The sequence below is a fragment of the Macrosteles quadrilineatus genome, unplaced genomic scaffold (assembly GCF_028750875.1).
Source record: "Macrosteles quadrilineatus isolate MER2022 unplaced genomic scaffold, UCM_ALF_1.0 Scaffold_2__2_contigs__length_208266976, whole genome shotgun sequence".
Lineage (NCBI taxonomy): Eukaryota > Metazoa > Arthropoda > Insecta > Hemiptera > Cicadellidae > Macrosteles > Macrosteles quadrilineatus.
The window spans coordinates 206,717,146-206,737,682 of NW_026542595.1; the positions used below are offsets into that span (position 1 = coordinate 206,717,146).

The 20,537-nt window shown below is 33.9% G+C and overlaps 1 protein-coding gene across 5 annotated transcripts in view; it reads right to left on the reverse strand.

Moving 5' to 3' along the window:
• Positions 1 to 3,685: 3,685 nt before the first annotated feature.
• The window catches only part of LOC128987948 (uncharacterized), a 37,855-nt gene continuing 21,003 nt past the window's right edge, over positions 3,686 to 20,537 (reverse strand). For 3 of the 5 annotated variants that reach the window (XR_008490297.1, XM_054409072.1, XM_054409073.1), the window contains one exon: positions 11,744 to 16,579. Coding sequence is in view for 4 of the 5 variants with exons in the window: in XM_054409072.1 (XP_054265047.1) it covers positions 12,463 to 16,533 (4,071 nt within the window). In the remaining variant the exon portion in view is untranslated. Of the gene's footprint in view, positions 5,653 to 9,218; positions 9,334 to 11,743; positions 16,580 to 20,537 lie in introns of those variants that run through there. The other 2 variants (XM_054409076.1, XM_054409077.1) reach the window with 2 other exon arrangements.

Genomic DNA, 20,537 nt, shown 5'->3' on the forward strand with positions numbered 1-20,537 from the left:
AATATCGTCTGTTTTAGGCAGGGCACACCTTTTGTTATTTGATTTTGACTGACTCTTGACCTGGTTTAGGTGGACTAATTTATTTGCAGTATCGTCTGTTTTAGGCAGGGCACCACTTTTGTTATTTGATTTTGACTGACTCTTGACCTGGTTTAGGTGGACTAGTTTATTTGCAGCATCATCTGTTTTAGGCTGGGCACCACTTTTGTTATTTGATTTTAACAGACTCTTGACCTGGTTTAGGTGGACTAATTTATTTGCAATATCGTCTGTTTTAGGCAGGGCACACCTTTTGTTATTTGATTTTGACTGACTCTTGACCTGGTTTAGGTGGACTAATTTATTTGCAGTATCGTCTGTTTTAGGCAGGGCACCACTTTTGTTATTTGATTTTGACTGACTCTTGACCTGGTTTAGGTGGTCATGTGTAAGATCTAGAATACTTTTCTCAAGAGTACTTTCTATGTCATCATTATGACTAATTTCATTGTCAGTGTCTAATTTTGTTTCTCCAAAATGTACCAGTTGTGGTGGAATTGTTTGGTTCGAGTTTTCCTTTGTTTTAACTTGGTTTTCAGGGCTTGGTAAATTTTTTGCTTCATTTACTGATGGTGTCATGTAATCGACAATGTTTTGCACGTGTTCCTGACTTGAGGTGTGTTCAACTATCATTCTTTCCAATTTTTTCAAATTACAACTTGGTATTTCATTATTTGTACTACATATTTTGCAAATATAAAAGTCACCTTTCTTGGCCAGGAGCTTGGTATTCAAGTTGGGTTGGAGTCCCACCATATGGTCCATGAGTCTTAGTTCTAGTTCCTGTACATTCGCAATAAATATACGTGTGTTGTCACAGAGCTTACAAACAATGGCATTTTCCTCTTGTTCTATATATTTATCATTGAGTTTGATCACTTCATTGGTTCTTAACAATTCTTTATAAACAGCATTGATATAAGTTATTTCAGCTGGATCTAACGGGTTTAACAAGACAATATTTTGTATGTGTTTCTGACTTGAAGTGTGATTCATTATTTGTTTTTCCAGATTTTTTAACTTACCAATTTTTATTTCACTGTTTTCACTAGGCCTACATATTGTGCAAACATAATAGTTATCTACCTTGACCAGGAGCTTTGTGTTCAAGTTGTGTTCACAACCCATAATATGGTCCATTAGTCTTCCTTGTAAATCTGTTATATTCTCAATCACTATACGTGTGTTATTACAAGGCTTACAAACCAAGACATTTTCCTTTTGCTCTATGTATTTATCATTGAGCCTGATCACTGCATTACTTCTTGATAATTCTCTATAACAATCATAAATACCATTTATTGAATTTGGATCTAACGAGTTTATCAAGACAACGTTTTGCATATGTTCCTGACCTAAGGTGTGATCAATTATCCTTCTTTCCAAATTTTTCAAGTTACAAATTGGTATTACATTATTTACAAAACATATTTTGCAAATATAAAAGTTACCTACCTTGGCTATTAGCTTGGTATATAAGTTGTGCTCAAGTCCCAAGATGTGGTCCATGAGGCTTCCTTCTACTTCCTTTACATTTGCAATTATATGAGTTTTGTTACAAGGCTTACAAACAAAGACATTTTTCTCTTGCTCTATGTATTTATCACTGAGTCCAATTAGTGCATTGGTTTTTATCAATTCTCTATATACAGAATTTACAGAATTTCCTTCTGCCGAAATCATTTCTGCTCCTGTATTATTATTAGTTGTTGTAAGATGCTCTTGGTTTTCAGAAACTAATTTATTTGCAGCATCGTCTGTTTTAGGCAGAGCAAAACTTTTGTTATTTGATTTTGACAGACTCTTAACCTGATTTAAGTGGTCATGTATAAGATCTAGAATACTTTTTACAGGAGTACTTTCTATGTCAATGTTACCATTGTGACTAACTTCATTGTCAGTGTCTAATTTTCTTTCTCCAAAATGTACCTGTTGTGGTGGAATTGCTTGGTTTGAGTTTTCCTTTGTTTTAACTTGGTTTTCAGACCTTGGTAAATTTTTTACTTCCTTTACTGATGGTGTAATGTTATCAAATATTGTAGGTAATTTTTCATCCTTTTCATTGGTCTTCAACGTGTGATTTTGCATGATGTCCTCTTGTAGTTTTTCCATGTGTTTTGTATTCCTTGTGTTATTCGTTGTATCCTCTTTGTAAGGGCTGCAGAGATCTTTTAACTCACTCTTAGAGTTTTCTAAAAGCTCAGCCCTACTCTTCGTGGTCATATTAGTTTTTGAGAAATTCTCAAAGGCTGATTTTTTCTTCCTTACCGCTTCTGAAATATTAGGACCAAGTAAGTGCACATGATCCTGTGTTGCTGGGTCGCAACAACTTTGGCTCAGGTTGTAACCATATGACTCATGATTAGAGTGGCTCTGTTCAGCGTTATGAGTAAAAATATTGTTGACAGACTGGTGTAGATCACTTGAGCAAAGAATTATTTTACATTCACATAAATTGCAATAGAGATTTGAATTATAAAATGAGACAAATTTCATCTGATCCTTTGACTTCAAGGGCAACAGGGTCTTGAGTGTGTTGATGATGTTATCTTCGTGCAACTTAGTTTTTATGTGTTGTGGAATGTAAGAAATCGGGTCAATTGTAATTTTGCATACACTACATATGGCCCTAGAGTACTCTGTTTCTGAAAAAAAGTTTATATGGACTTTTACACAATCAGGCATTGAGGGAAGAATTTCCTCTAGTAAATTGATTAATGAAGGTTTTCTTGCAGTTGTTCTAGGTTGATTTCCAAACAAATCACCAACAGTTGATAAAGAGGAGTGTGATAATACGTTATCTACCTCACACTGTTGCTTTTGAACAAGTGGCTGAAGGGCATAAATTGCATCATTGCTTGACACTTCAATTTCTTCATTACTGTTATTACCAATCTTTTCAAATTTCAATGGCATCTCCACTTTTATAGATGGGTGTGATTTCTTGTGAAGTTTCATAGAATATTCAAAGTTGTTATTGAGAATCTGCACTAGTTCCTCACATTCTGGACAGACTGCAATCATTTTTGTAAGATTTGCCTTGGCCATGGCAACTTCTTTCTCTTCCATATTCCAATGGTCTTTATATAATGACCTGAAATTAACATTGAGATTATTTTCAAAATGTTAAAAGCCTTGAGGGTATGTTTAAACATTGTTTAAAATTCTCAATCCCCTGTGAATCCATCTGCTGTCTAGTCTAGATGATATAAAATTCTACAGTTAAAACTTTATTTAGCCTAATGACATTATCCAAAAAAATCGCAATGGGTGAACAGACCAAGACAAACATATAATACGAGTACATACATTGAACAATAGTTATCAATTATATTGTAGTAACAACATTTTGGTGCATAGTTAAGAAAAATGAATAATTTTCCCCAAAATTCCATACCCAGTCCTTTAAAATGAGACCTCTCCCAGCTTTCTACGGCCTCCCATTCGCTCACAATTTCATTGTAAAATTTTGGGCTTACGGAATTGGATATATAGATATACATTTTATACCTATATTGTCTATTGTCTAACCCTGTACAAAGGACGGGTACTCTCCTAGTATATATATATATATATACTATATATGTTTCAAATATATGTACAGTAGCGAGTACATACACTAGTGGTTGCTTAAGAATTACATAGGCTAATTGCAGTTGCACATTTATCCATACTTAAATCTGGTCCCTATATATTGTTACGAATATACGGATGAATAGTTTGGTTGCAACAATTTGGACAGTAAATATTTACAAGCTTTGTTGTTGCTTTTGAGTAAGATGACCTTCTTCTTGAAGATGATCTTTCAAAAACATTGGATCAATGGTACAGTTACACAGTACACAATGGACAGAACCATCTGTGAGATTGATTGTGCAAAAATCTTTATCATCTTGAAACCTTTGAGGGAGCGACTGAAACAAGTGTTCGACCAACAAGTGGTAGGATTCCCGAGCACCGTCGCTGTTAAGTTTCAAGTCTCTGCAAGCTTCTTCCCCAGTGTTTAGAGCGCTGAGCTGTTTAATTTGACATTGAGTTTTGTTCTTGTGAAACTTTCCTGAGAGATGAATTTTCACAAAGCGAGTCGATGGTTGGACTGAACAGTTGCAAATCACACATACCAGTTTGCCATTTTCATTCTCAGCCATGCAAGTGATGTTTCCGTATTGATTTTTCAGGGGTAGGAGTATTTCTTTAATATTGAGTTTACTTGTTCCTTTGGTCATATTTTCCTTCGGTTGGGCCATGGGACTTGAGTGATGAGGCTTCAGTGGGGTCTCGTCAGAAGACATCAAGTTAGCCAATCCAGTATCAGAACTGTTATTCAAAGGGAACTTGTTATTTTTGGTCGAAGGAAGTTTATTGGTCGACAGAGGGCTCTTAAGAAATTTGTCTGATTTTAACTTCTCGTAGCTTTTACAATGTTCTAACAACTGTTCGATGTTGGCTGGCACCAAAGAGTTACATTGTGTGCAGTTAATACTGCCATTCAAAACAGAGAAACAGTGCACTCCATTCCTGTCGCCATTCATATCTTTGAAAAGCCTCAAAACACGAATTGCTTTGGAGTTCTCACTGTGCAACTTGCTATTAATATGTGTAAGGAAGTTTTGCTCTAGCTCAAAATTATTTTTGTTGAAATGAATTATTTTCTCACACAATTTACAACTGAAACGTGGCTCGATTTCAGCCTCAATGAATTCTTTATGTTGATTGATCAAGGAGTTTTTCTCTGTTATTAATTCTAAAATTCCTAAACTACTATTGTTGTCTTTTGGATTCTTGAGGGATTTTGCTTGGGAGTGTTTTACATCATTATTGTGAGAAATGACGTTCAGTAGTGTCTCTTGAGGATTTTGTGAGTTCATCTCTATTTTGCATCTACAAAGGTTGCAACATAAGTTAGAGCCGTAAAATGATACATACTCCATAGTACTCTGCATGTGATTAGATAGTTTACCTTTCAGCCAGATGATTACATTATCTTCATGTCTTTTAGTTTTTAAGTGATACTCAACCATCTGCTCTGTATTCAACGTTTCACCACAGACATGGCAAACAAAACTACTGCTGTTTACAGTTATATAACCTCTGTGATTTTCCAAATCTTGTGACAAATCAAACGATTTACAAGGTTGGTCTGTCAATGTCAAAGTTTTTAAATTTGAAATACTGTCTCTGTCTCTATTCTTCACCTCAGTGAAATGTTCAGTTTGTTTTTTTACAGATAAATTGTTTGCAGAATCCAATTCATGAATTTGTTGATGACAAATTTCAAAATGCTCCATGAAGCAATGGTTAATATTGTTTTGGAAAATTTCAACTAAATTTTCACAAACCGGGCAAATTATATAGTTGGTACATTCTTTTAGCTCTCCATAGACTTTATCCTCGTTAAAAACTATTTTTTGTTTCTTCAATATAAACAATGCTTTTAATGTTGGATGTATGTTCAAATAATGTAAGTCCAAAGAAGCTTGAATGTCATTAAAACAATCTTTTTCAATGAAGGTCTTGCAAACAGGACAAAGGAGGTCCCAGTTGTTTACTCCTCCACAAGCCATTCTGAATGAGATCCCGGACTTGAGTTGTTTCAATCTTCTTTGCAGATCTCTGTAAAATAATTTTTATGGTGAGTAATTTTTAATGTTCAAAAACATTTACACTAGATGTTAATGACTTTAACTCTAGCCTGAGGAGAACTCTTAAAGACTGCTATGGAGTACAATTGGTCTCTCCTCTCCTCTCCCCGTCCCCATTTTTTTAAGGGCTGACTGGGTTATAGCCCATAGGGCAACCAGGATAATTGAGGATGCCAAAATTTTTCCAGCACAGTGTCGCTTACTGCCGAATCACAGCCTAAGTCAGAGTCAGGTTGATGACTAATTATACACTACTATTATTGTTGTGACAGTTTCCCATGCAATGATAGAGGGTTAAGGGCAGAAATTGGTTAGGGAGTTTAAAATGGCTGTGAAACTGTCCATTTGAGATGGAATTGTGTTTTTGGTGGGTACCCAGACTTATCACAGAAGACCACAAAGTAAAAAGGTTTTTCTGGAACTTTAATACCCCCTTACCCATTACCACACAACCACCACTCATTGCATTAGGGCCATAACCTTCAGTCATCTGGCAACGAATGTAAGCATCGGATATGCTTCTTGTGGTAAAAAACGTGTCACTTATTTCATGTCACATGCAGCGTGAGATTCAATAATTTTAAACATTTTCTAAACACACAGCAAAGCGTCAACTACAGAGCTGCAAATGACACCATTCTATTCACCAATGATGCCGGCCAGTAAGTGGCGTACACACAAACATAAAAACGGCCCTTACTTATAAAACGACCCTCAATCATCTGGCATTCGTTCTGACAGTGCATTTTGAAACTGGCCAGAAGAGATCAATAACACTCTTCTATTTCAGAAATATTATGTAGTGTAGTTCAAAATTACTGTATATTTTTAACTACAGTAATTCTTAACTATTATCAGATGTGTTTTTTAACTAATGATAATTTATATTACAAGCATAAAGCCATAATTCACAAGATATCAACCACAATTTTTAGTTATTTTTATAGTTAGTTAATTCTTTTATCAGATCCAGTTTCATTTTACATTACGCATTATCTTACACTGTGATAGACATTCCATTCCCATATTAAAGGTGTAAGTAGTCAGTTTTAGAGTACACTAATGTAAATAACAGATTTATGTCGAATATAAAAATAACATCAACCAAGCCAAACTGGAAGGACTAATTTTTAAGCTATACAGCATCTTTAATATCCTCAACTATCATAGGAACAAAAACTAAAGAAGAAATAAGAGTTTTAAACTGCATTATACTATGTGAGTACCTAAGGCCGGCACCACACTATCCCGTTTAGTGTGATGCGTTTTTACCGCATTGACATTACCCTGTCACACCTTCCTGCTCTACCACAACATACTTCAAGTGACGAGCACGAGCATCACATGCTGAGCACTGTTGATATCGACAACAGTAGAGATAAACGCATGGCCCAACTGGATAGTATGGCTGCTCTCAATTAAGGGGATCCAGGCTTCAGAAAGTGAAAAAATTGCCAAAATTCACTTATTTTTTTATAGTATTTTATTGTTATTTGGTTATTTATGTACAAGAAAATATAAGTTTTATAGGTATCCTACACGTTTTTCATAACAAAAAATATATTTTCCCCAGATACTACATGCGCGCGTCTTAGTATTTTCTAGGACTTCGATCGCGATTCCCCGAAAGTTGTGGTTTTTAGTGTTTTGTAACAGAAAATTTGATATATCTCAGCCAATTTTTGTCCTATCATGTTGAACTTTTTACCAGATGTTCTTGATAGTATTTACAAACTTTTTGGGTATAATTATTAATATAAGTCAAATAGTGAAACAAATATAATTTTTTTTTATTTGAAATATAGTATAAGAATTTTTTTTTTGTTTTTCAACCTTTATAAAATAAAAACTAATTATCCTACAAACAAAGTAATACCCAGGATTTCAGTAAGTGTACATAGCTACAAAAAGACACCTAGTTGAACAAAATTGATCAACTATTTTATGAGTTATATCAAAAATAAAAATGTGTTACGTTTTATGATACATAAAAATACATAAAATGGTACTGTGGTACATAGAGTGGCTACAACAAATAAAATAACAGTTTTTAGGCCCATTTTATATACTAAATATCTTTAAAAAATGATAAACATAAAAAATAAAAAAATGTATTTTCTGAAGCCTGGATCCCCTTAACTGCATGTGTTTCGCCTTTCTTCCTGTCGTCTTGCTATGCCGCAGCAGCATGCAGTGGATCCCGTCGATGCACCGCAACCGCAAAAATGTGACCGCTCCCATTAAAACCCATTTGCGTTCGAATCATCCTGCCAAACGGGTCCTGTTTAACCGGGCTGGCGAAACGGGATAGTGTAGCGTCGGCCTATTTCAACTATGTTCTTTTTTTATAAAATAAAAAAATAGGATGTCTACTTTAGTATCCAATAGTCAATGGTATTGAGCAGTAAATTTGTCAAATTTATCTGGTATTAAAAAAATTATATCTTTTGCAGGAGTAAAAACTTTAGGTTACAAACTAAAGTGTTGCAGTGTGCAAATTGCTACACGAACCAAAGGTGAGCCTTTCAGTGCTTCAGTAATGTAGCAATTGCATGTAATGTTTTTCGTGACACATAAACCAATTGGTCGACCAATACTATATTATTAATTTTTATTGTTGGAAATGGTAAGGTTTTTTATTAGGATGATAGTGTGTATATAGCTCATATTCACCTTCACTAATGATTCTTGAGAAATAAGTTTGACTGTCTCTTCAGGTGGGAAGGAACTTAGTATTTGGTAAGATTGGTATATTAAGTAGGCAACACCAGAAAACAAAAGGCCATAGCTTATACATTGTGTTGTACTATAGCTTGAGTCCTTATCCTAAAGTAATGTGTAAAACAGTTCCGGGCTTCAACCTAGCTTTCTAGGATGTAAAGGTGGTAGATAAAAAGAGTAATAACTTGAGTAATCTGTGTTCTAAAGAAGCAAAACAGGTGTTGTGTGTAATCACTATTAAACTAAAAAATGCCGTCAACTTCCATCCACGCTCCACATAGTTTATTTAAGAATGGGCTCTCCCACCAGCTAAGCCACATATTATTGAGCTTAGTATTAATTGCACATGTACGGGATTCAAACACGCACATATAGAAAGATCTCAATGCTAAACTCAGTGTAGCGCCTTCAGGTCCAATTCCTATGCTGCGACTTATACGACTGTAGTGGCGCGGCTCCAAGGACTCTTAAGGGTTTATAAATGTTAATAGAATAACGAATGTGTTTTTATTCGCCATGATGTACAAATAGAAATGCTTCCAAAAACTTACTCATTTAACACGTTTACTCATTTAAAAGTTTGACTCTTTAAATTTTTTTAATGGGTCAGACTCAAAATTACTTGACCACTCGACGTCTCACACACCCCTAGCTAGCTTTGAGTTTAGAATTTATGAGGTATTTGAGTAGAATAAAAAAAGGGAGCAAACTAATGAAATGTTAAGGGTTTTAATCTACATAAAAATTATTTCTATACCCCCAGATATGGTCCCCATTTCCAAGTATATAGTATAGTATTTGGTCTAATATACATACACTTCATACTGAGCTGGACAATGCTGATATCACCTAACGATTAATCGATGTCATGAACATTACAAAAGTGTGATTACTGGTAACTTAACGCAAATAACATTGAAACCATCATTTCCAGTCAAGTTTATCTGGGCATTATCAACCAATTCAGATAACAGCTACTGTGTCAATGTATCTTATCTGACCCCCAATAAATGAGCCATGACTAGTTTTAAGTACACCAGGAAAGATCACAGTTCTATCCAAGTGAAAATATTACATTTACTAATGTATAATTATATTTTGATAGAAAATGTTTCTGCAGACATCTTTCAATCATAATTGTATAGTTATAAGTCAACAGCACGGTATCTTAACACTACATTAAATTAAATTTAACTCATTTAATTTACAATTTTCTTAACACTATTTGTAAAAGAACCAAGTTTTTATTACCATCTAATTTATTTGTTAGGTTGTTTTACAGTCTTTTACAGTGGTAAAATAAGAAAAAAAATGTCAACACTACCTGAAGCTATCAGTTCAAGCAAATAAGTCCAATAGGAATAATAGAGGAACAAACCTTAACCTATGTATTCCCAATTTTTCAGAAATGTGTCGGGGAAGGTCCCCTAATGAATATATGATAGGTGAGAATAAAATCACCCTGCCGCTCTAGGTGGGGGGAGGGGAGTTGGTTAACGCTCCAATTTGCGGATTTTCCCTCATAACTTGAAAACAATTCGTCCTAGACTACATTGTTTTATGATTAAAGTTAAAGCTTCAAAAAGGTATAATGTTCGGACAAAATTGCTCACCTCACATTTTTTGTTACAATCCTATTTTTTTTTAAACAAGAATTTGCAATCATTTGTGTAAATCACGATTTTTTCAACAATGTGACGAAATAAAAAAAGTTATGTATTTATTATGATGATCCAAGTTAAAACAATTAAAACCTGCAAAATAAATTCATATGATGATAAAGATTGATCTTATTCTTTTTCACTGTCTTCTTCCTCATCATTTTCACATTGTTATTTACATAACTATTACCAATTTATACCTTAAATATATTTATGTTTGGCCTAAAAAATTATAAGAAACCATACACAAATCATGCAATGATAAAAATACCCCCGCCGCAGCAAACCTGCAGACTAAGCGAATTTCCATTTGCCTGATTGGATTTACACTAAAATGTCTCCTTAAAAATATCGCATTTATTCCCTATTTAAATAGAATCAGTTTAACACATACTTAGGTTTGCTGCAACAGGGGGGGTAAAAGTGTTTTTTATGTAAAATGTTAATAGTTAGTAAGAAATAAAAACATTTTCCAAATTTGGGCAAAATATGTTAATAAACAAGCAAACTACAACAGTTTACTTATTCTCCATAAGAATAACATGGGAATTTTAAATTTAAATTTTTTTGGAATTTTCTCTGTAATCATTTGGCGCATTATAACGCTTCAATATACTAAATTATTTGTTTTTTTAAGCTCTATAAAATAGTTTTGAAAGAAATTGCAAAATTTTATGTTTTTTGGGTCAAAAATGGGGAAAACCCATTTTTGCCCCATAAAAGCCCCCATAAACCCCCGTTCCCATTTTCCGATCATGCTGGTTCGCGAACTCGTTCGAATAAACGTAGGTTTACACGTTTGTACCAAATTTCATCAAAATCGGATGATTTTTGCTCGAGTTATCGCGCTAACGGACACATATATATATAAATATATATATATATATATATGCATTTGAACGGATGGTATTTTTGGCCTCTAGGGACCTCAAAACGAAAAAAAAAATTGGTCCCGGGTCCAGGTCTTACCATGAGTACTACGGTAATAGCTTATTCCCTATATGGGAAATTCGCTAAAACCAAGAATTTGCAATTATTTGTGTGTAAATGTTGATATATTATTGAAGTTAATTTAACCCTCCACAACTTTCTTTCATTCAATATTTCTGAGAAAATAACAAGTACCGTAAGGAGAAAAAATAAGATATTAACAACAAATGTGAGGTAAATTTTTTTTAGCCTACATAATATATTTTTGAGCGCGGATATCTCTGAAACTATGCGTATTTCACTGATAATGTACAGGACCAAAGTTATTGCAAATTTAATAAGCTTTAACTTTTACCGTAAAAAATGTAAGCTAGGACGCATCGTTTTCAAGTTTCGAGCAAAAAACCGCAAATTGGGGCGTTTACCCTTCCTACCAACCCCCCCCCCCACCCAGAGCGGCCGGGTAATTTAATTCTCATCTAGCATATATTCATTAAAGGACCTTCTCCGACACATTTCTGAAAACATTGGGAATACATAGATTTGTTCCTCTATTTTTCTTATTTTGCTATTGGATTAGGCCCTATAGCATATATATATATATAGGATCATTTCTCTTTTTTTGTAGCTACAGCTTCTTTAATTAAGTAAACAAATAATTTGTTGGTCAACAATTTTATTTCACATACCCAGTACATATAAATTCTGATTTGTTATATTTGCAATCGATAAATATATTATCACCCTAAATTGAACACAAGTTTTTTTTTTAATTTTTTCATTGAGAAGATTGTGATATTTTAATATAGTTAATTATGAAAGTATTCAATAGGATTGCAATCAAATAAAAATAAGATTACAATATTATTGTTGTAACAATAATTATTTTTTGTAGGATCAAAAAATAAATTATTTACAAGATAATTGTTTGAAATAAATTTGTACAACAGGCCCTATACACATCATCCTCTTACCTCAAAAGATGACAAATTAGTAGCTAGTTCAGATACAAAAACTTATTACAATTTTTGAAATAATTATTACAGAATTTTTTTTTTCTCAGTTTTGTTCCGTAAGAAGATACAACAAATCAAAGGTTTTGAATATTTTGTGATTGAATTTGTATAACTTTAAACATTATGACTATTTCAAATGTCAATAAAAACATTATGAATACAGCACAATTGACCTTGGTTTGCTGGCTTTGTGCTTTTTTACTGTGGAGTTGTTGATTGATAGATTTAAGATTAGTCACATTGATTACAATCACACAATTCTCTAAAGACATCAGTTTATGACAGCAAGTCTACAAAAGTGAGACTATTATGTAGAATAACTATTCATTGTAAAAGTTCATTCATTTTTAGGTATGTTATTTAATTTGAATGCAGGACACAATCCAGTAGGAACTTTATGAAGAGTTTGATGTACAGAATGGTTCTTAGTGAGGGATGAATCAAATGAAGAGGTTATTTCTGCCATGGAGATTTCAGTTGTATCTTTTTCAACAAGGAAGACAGAGTATCCAAATGTCTCAGCACATTTTGGTCTGTCACGATATGAGTAGATTTACTCAAGAGGTTTGGTTTCTTTTTTAGTTCTTTTTCTTGAGTGTGAACCAACTCTTCCAGATGTTCTTTCAAGTAACGGGGATGAATCGTGGAGTTACAAAGTTTACAGGACAAAAATCGCTTGAACGGACTAAATGTGATGTATTCGATGTCCTCCAAGTACTTGGTTGGAAGTTTATTGAACCAATGGCTGATATTGTCAGTAAGTGTATTTCCAAGTGTATCTCCAATGTATTCATTGGATACTTTTTTGTTTGCATTATGACCAGATTCTCTCAAATGTACAGCTAAATTTTCAATTATCTCATCATTTTCTCCATTTGAAGGAATTGTAAAATCACACAGAGTACACCTAATGATGTCATCTTCTGTTCTTAAAAAATTAAGATTCTCCCTGATTTCAGTATCAGACAACTCAGTCTTCTCTAGGAAACTAACAATTACTTCCTCTTCTTGAAATGTTAGTGTTTCATCGTGTTCAAGAGTCATGATATGATCTATGATGCTTTCTTCGAGATCTTTTAGATTCTCAACCACTATATGTGTGTTGTTGCAAAGCTTACAAACAAAGACACTTCCTTCTTGCTCTATATATTTTTCATTGAGCCTAATCACTGTATTACTTCTTAATAATTCTCTATAAACTTCATTAATTGTAGCTGGATCTTCTGTAGTTCTGGATTGGTTGTAGTTCATTAAGACAATGTTTTGCATATGTTCCTGACTTGAAGTATGTTTAATTATCTTTCTTTCCAATTTAGGTAACTTATAATTTGGTATTTTATTGTTTACAACACATATTTTGCAAATATAAAAGTTACCTTCCTTGGCCAGGAACTTTGTTTCCAAGTTGTGCTGGAGTCCCATCATATGGTTCATGAGTCTTAGTTCTAGTTCCTGTACATTCACAACCAATATACGCCTGTTGTTACAGAGCTTACAAACAAACACATTTTCTTCTTGCTCTATGTATTTATCATTGAGTCTGATCACTGCATTGGTTCTTGATAATTCTCTATAAACATCATTAATTGCAGCTGGATCTAACGAATTCATTAAGACTATGTTTTGCATATGTTCCTGACTTGAAGTATGATCCATCATCTTTCTTTCCAATTTTGGTAAATTACATTTTGGTATTTCATTATTTACAAAACATATTTTGCAAATATAAAAATTACCTTCCTTGGCCAGAAACTTGGTATTCAAGTTGTGTTTAAGTCCTAAGATATGCTTCATAAGTCTTCTTTCAAGTTCCTTTACATTCACAATCACTATAGGCAAGTTGTTACAGAGCTTACAAACAAAGACATTTTCCTCTCGCTCTATGTATTTATCATTGAGTCTGATCACTTCATTGGTTCTTAGCAATTCTTTATAAACAGCATTGGTATCACTTATTTCAGCTGGATCTAATGAGTTTAACAAGACAAAGTTTTGCATGTGTTTCTGACTTGAAGTGTGATTCATTATTCTATTTTGCAAATTTTTTAACTTAGAACTTTTTATTGTATTGTTTTCACTACATATGGTGCAAAAATAATAGTTATCTACCTTGACCAGGAACTTTGAGTTCAAGTTGTGTTCAAAACCCATCACATGGTCCATGAGTATTCTTTGTAGTTCTATTACATTCTCAATCACTATACGCGTGTTGTTACAGAGCTTACAAACAAACACATTTTCCTCTTGCTCTATGTATTTATCATTGAGTCTGATCACTGCATTGGTTCTTGATAATTCTCTATAAACATCATTAATTGCAGCTGGATCTAACGAATTCATTAAGACAATGTTTTGCATATGTTCCTGACTTGAAGTGTGATCCATAATCATTCTTTCCAATTTTGTTAACTTGCAATTTGGTATTTCATTATTTACAAAACATATTTTGCAAATATAAAAATTACCTTCCTTGGCCAGGAACTTTGTTTTCAAGTTGTGCTGGAGTCCCATCATATGGTCCATGAGTCTTAGTTCTAGTTCCTGTACATTCACAACCAATATACGCGTGTTGTTACAGAGCTTACAAACAAACACATTTTCCTCTTGCTCTATGTATTTATCATTGAGTCTGATCACTGCATTGGTTCTTAACAATTCTTTATAAACAGCATTGATATTATTTATTTTAGATTTAAGTAAGGAGTTTAACAATACAATGTTTTGCATGTGTTTCTGACTTGAAGTGTGATTCATTATTCTTTGGTTCAATGTTGTTAACTTCTTACAAATTTGTATTGTATTGTTTACACTACATATTGAGCAAATATAATAGTTATCTACCTTGACCAGTAACTTTGTGTTCACGTGGTGTTTAAGTCCCAAGATATGGTCCATGAGTCTTCCTTCTAGTTCCTGCTGTACATTACCAATCACTATATGAGTGTTGTCACAGAGCTTACAAACAAAGGCATTTTCCTCTTGCTCAAAATATTTATAATTGAGTTCGATCACTGCATTAGTTTTTGAAAAATTTCTATAAACAGAACTAGTATAACTTTTTATAGCTGAATCTAATGATAGGAATAGTATCATATTTTTTATATGTACTTGACTTGAGATGTGATCTTTTAATGATTTTAATTTTGTAAACGTCATCATTTCATTACTGTTTTCTTTGCAACATGTTTTGCAAATATAATAGTTATCTACCTTGGCCATGAGCTTGGTATTTAAGTTGTGTTCAAGCCCCAAGATATGGTCCATGAGTCTTCTTTCTAGATTCTTTACCTCTGCAACTAAAATATCTTTACAGGGCTTACAAACAAAGACATTTTTCTCTTGCTCTATGAATTTATCATTGGATCTAATTAGTTCATTGGTTTTTAATAATTCTCTATAAACCGAATTTACATTATTTTCTTCTGCTGGAGCTTCCTTTGTTTGAACTTGGTTTTCAGAGCTTGGTAAATTTTTTACTTCCTTTACTGATGGTGTTATGTTATCAAATACTGTAGGTAATTTTTCATCCTTTTCATTGGTCTTCAACGTGTGATTTTGCATGTTGTCCTCTTGTAATTTTTCCATGGGTTTTGTATTCCTTGTGTTATTCGTTGTATCCTCTTTGTAAGGGTAAAGGCTGAAGAGATTTTTTAACTCACTCTTAGAGTTTTCTAAAAGCTCAGCCCTACTCTTCATGGTCATGTTAGTTTTTGAGAAATTCTCAAAGGCTGTTTTTTTCGTCCTTACCGCTTCTGAAATATTAGGACCAAGTAAGTGCACATGATCCTGTGTTGCTGGGTCGCAACAACTTTGGCTCGGGTTGTGGCCACCTGACTCATGATTAGAGTGGCTCTGTTCAGCGTTATGAGTGAAAATATTGTTGACAGACTGGTGTAGATCACTTGAGCAAAGAATTATTTTACATTCACATAAATTGCAATAGAGATTTGAATTATAAAATGAGACAAATTTCATCTGATCCTTTGACTTCAAGGGCAACAGGGTCTTGAGTGTATTGATGATGTTATCTTCGTGCAACTTAGTTTTTATGTGGTGTGGAATGTAAGAAATCGGGTCAATTGTAATTTTGCATACACTACATATGGCCCTAGAGTACTCCGTTTCAGAAAAAAAGTTTATATGGACTTTCACACAATCAGGCATTGAGGGAAGAATAGCCTCTAGTAAATTGATTAATGAAGGTTTTCTTACAATTGTTCCAGGTTGATTTCCACACAAATAACCAACAGTTGAGAAAGGGGAGTGTGATATGTTATCTACCTCACACTGTTGCTTTTGAACAAGTGGCTGAAGGGTATAAATTGCATCATTGCTTGCCACATCAATTTTTTCATAACTGTCATTACCAATCTTTTCAAATTTCAAAGGCATCTCCACTTTTATAGTTGGATGTGATTTCTTGTGAAGTTTCATAGAGTATTCAAAGTTGTTATTGAGAATCTGCACTAGTTCCTCACATTCTGGACAGACTGCAATCATTTTTGTAAGATTTGCCTTGGCCATGGCAACTTCTTTCTCTTCCAGATTCCAATGGTCTTCAATTAATGGCCTGAAATTAACATTGAGATTATTTTCAAAATTTCATAAAAGCTTTGGGGGTATGTTTAAACATTGTTTAAAATTCTCAATCCCCTGTGAATACATTTGCTGTCTAGTCTAGATGCCGTAAAATTCTACGATTAAAACTTTATTCAGCCTAATGACATTATCCAAACAAATCACAAAGGGTAAACCAATCAAGACAAACATATACTAGCCTACACATACATTGAACAATAGTTAACATTAGATTATAACTTTAACCATTGACTATATAACACTAGTGACTTATGGGAAGTCATATCATAATATGACTATATAGTGTTATGTAGTCAATTAGAGTATGATTAGTCAATGACTATATAGTGTTATGTAGTCAATGCTTTAACCCTCCATCTGATGACTGGTCAATACTCGCTAAAAAGAGGTTATTTCACTGGCTATCCTCCAGTCACTAGTCATTTGAGCATTGATCTTATACTCTGCTTATTTGTTACTATAAAACATCCCTATACTTAGAAATTGAATTACAGAATTTCATTTAAGAGATTGTAGTATTTAATATCCTATATTCTAATACGAGCTATTTCTGTTTGTCTGTCTGTCTGTAATATATCTCGTACTCCAGTGGAAGGATTTTGACTAAATTTTGGAATTAGGGAATTATAGCCTTGAAAACGTGATTGGTGACAGCTTTACCTCAGGAAAATTTGTATTTCGCTACACAACTCCTTTGAAAATTTAAAGATTTAAAATTGGCCTAATGGGTTGCCAAGTAACTTAAGTGATGTTACTCCGCTACGGAGCACCTGAGTCTATAATTATCAACAACAGGACTCATAACATCACAAACACGGCACCTGCACAACCGAACTGGGTAGTAAAGACCATGATTCCTCAGATCGTCACAGGGAATATATACAATTTATACAATTTAATGATAATTTTTTACAGTAAATTTTGCCGGCTTATCTTCGACCCGATAGGCTCTGCCAGTCAGTGGCCAACGGTGACTATCATTTTGTTCTATATAAATGAATCTTTACAGAACTATAACTGAACCGCAGACATTAGGACATTACGCTGATCTCTACATGAATTATTGTTGTTAATTCAGAAGTTCTATCCTGATCTGAGGGTGTAAGTTGGTGATTCGTAAACAGCATTTTTTTACAAGGTGGGTTGTCGGCCCAACGCTCAACCCCCAACCTGGAGGACCAGGAGGAGTTATAGTCAGCTCACAAAGTGAAGAACACGGTAGAAATAAAGAACCGAATAAACCTAGCCAGTAGAAGTACGTATGCTCTAAACAAATTATTATCATCAAAATTATTGTCTCATCATACTAAACTTAAAATCTACAAATCTATCATAAGACCTGTTCTTCTTTATGGAGCTGAAACCTACGTAATGGATAAAAACACAGATAAAAATCTTATTACTTTTGCAAAGTCCTGCGCAAAATCTTTGGCCCTACTAAAGAAGGAGATATATGAAGAATTAAACATATTCAGGATAAGTGACCGGTTCAAGGAGCCTGATATAATTAAGAGCTAAAAGCAGGAGGCTCCGCTGGATGGGCCACATCATTAGAAGAGAGGAAACAAGCACATAATATCAAATATGGAAAAGAGAAAAGAGATATTCAATATGGAAAATGGGGAGAAGCCCACGAGGGAGACAGAAGAAACACTGGACGGATGAAGTAAAGAAGGATATGGCCAGAATGGAAGTCAATGAAGATACTGCAAAAGACAGGACGACATGGAGGCAGTGTGTTGTTGAGGCCAAGTACCACTTGGAGTAGAAATAGCCATGGGAGTAAGAGTAAAAGTAATTCAAAAGTTAAATACCCCGAGACTCACTATTAGACATGTTCCTCTGCTGTCACGGGTGATACTAGTAAGTCTTGGAGAGTGTTTTATTTAATGTTGAGGAATTGTAATCTAAATTTATCTCAACCCAGCTAGATAATCTATGTTTTAGCTATACTAACCTAAATTACTCAGTAGGAATTTTTTCTGTAAATTACAATACGTTCATCACCTTTTATCGCTTTTCGCTTGTTAAAAACTTAGTAAGTTTAAGCATAGACTAAGCAACACAAGTAGACTTCTCAGCCCATTGTACATTTTGAAGTTTGATTTTCGTGTCTAGTTCATGTACGTCAAAACTGATCGCTGGTGGAGACAAAATTTTGTTTCTATTATTTTAGGGTTATTTTCATGATTTGTGCTCTACTGTTTGGTTATATAACTAGGAGAGCAGTTATTGTTTATGATTATATTGTTTTATTTATTTTAACGCGGTTTTAAATAACTAAAATAACAAGAAACAAAATGTAAACAAAACATGACCTCTACAGTGCGGCGTCGTACAGAGCTAACAATAAAATTGGTTTCAGCTGTTCCATAAGGATGACAAATCTACTAGGGGAGTATGTTTTATCTATGGTTTAAGACAAGCAGTTTTCTCAAATTGGTCGGATAGAATGACTGTTTTAGTCCAAGTAAAGTGCTGCCCTCCCCCCTCCCACCTGTGAACTGAAAAACAATTTTAAAACTGTATTCGTACAAACTAAAAATGTTTTAGAACCTGTATGCAATTCTGATAAACTCTAGTTCTTAGCACAAGTACTGGTACTAACAATAAATTTTGGTAAGGTACTAATGGTACTAAAAAGTCACATTGCTAATGGGTTTGTCATATTTTTTACACCGTGTTGGACTAAACATTGTTTTCACCATCCTGGTCTCCTTCCCTCCTGTTACTCAGGTTCTACTTAACAACCCGGTTGCCTATTCTACTTAATTGTGTTTTAATGAGCTCCTATATTGACCGCCATTGTGTACCTGGACTAAGCGAAATTCCTGCTAACAGTGCAAACCTAATGTAAAGAATCTTGTTTTAACAAAATCCTTGATAACTTTTATTCAGTTCAGTCCCTTAAGATTTGTTAGATCAAAGTTAGACTTATATTTTATTTTAAAACTACAGTAGTTTTAATATTTAGTCCAATGTTGATCTTTTTATTATGAAATGTTAATAAATTACTTAAATAGGGAGGGGACGAATTTTATTGTTCAATACCATTGACTTTCTCATACTTAAGTAGATACTTCACCTACATGGACCACCTGTCCATATTTTTCAAATAATCAAACTAGAACAGCCAATTTTTTTGAAATTTAAAATAGTTAAACGAACAGACACTGGGATGACTGGCGTAACATAAAAGATACAACAGTTTACAGGATGTATGGTCGCCATTTCATTGAACAGTATTGAACAACAGTATTGAACAGTAAATTGCTCTCTCAGGTTGGTTTGGTTAAAAAGTTTGCTTATTCAACATTCAACCAAAATCAGTAATTTATTTCAACACAACTCAGTTGGTGGGTCAATTGAACCCCATTAACTTCATGATAAAACTGACAACAGCATGGGAATGGTATGTAAACTTCTCTAATGATCAAAGATGAAACTCGAACTGCTAGGTAGTGCCATAGACAAAAAAATTAAATATAGACTGTCAGCTGTGCTGCGGATACCATGGTTACCATAGGTTTTGGCGCACACCGTGTAGTTAACGTAGCGCGTACGACGTAACTACATGGCACTAACCAGTGGAGTGTGCCTGAACCTATGGTAACCACACAGCACAGCTGACAGTCTATTTTTAATTTTTTTGTCTATGGTAATGCATCCCCCAAGACTCCTTCAGGGAGCTGCCACTGACAATACACATGCTAAGGTGTAAGCTAGATAAATAAAGGTTGAGTGGACCTAAAATTTGTCTTTAGATTTTACAAAATGTTGAGCAGTCTACAGTACTTGCAGTTTCCAAAGTCGGTGGTGCAGAAAATGTATTAAACAGAAAACTAAAAAAAAACAAAAAAAAAACACCATATTTCGATGGCAAACATTTAGTTTTTAATGTTTAACATTAAACCTTAAACATTATGTTT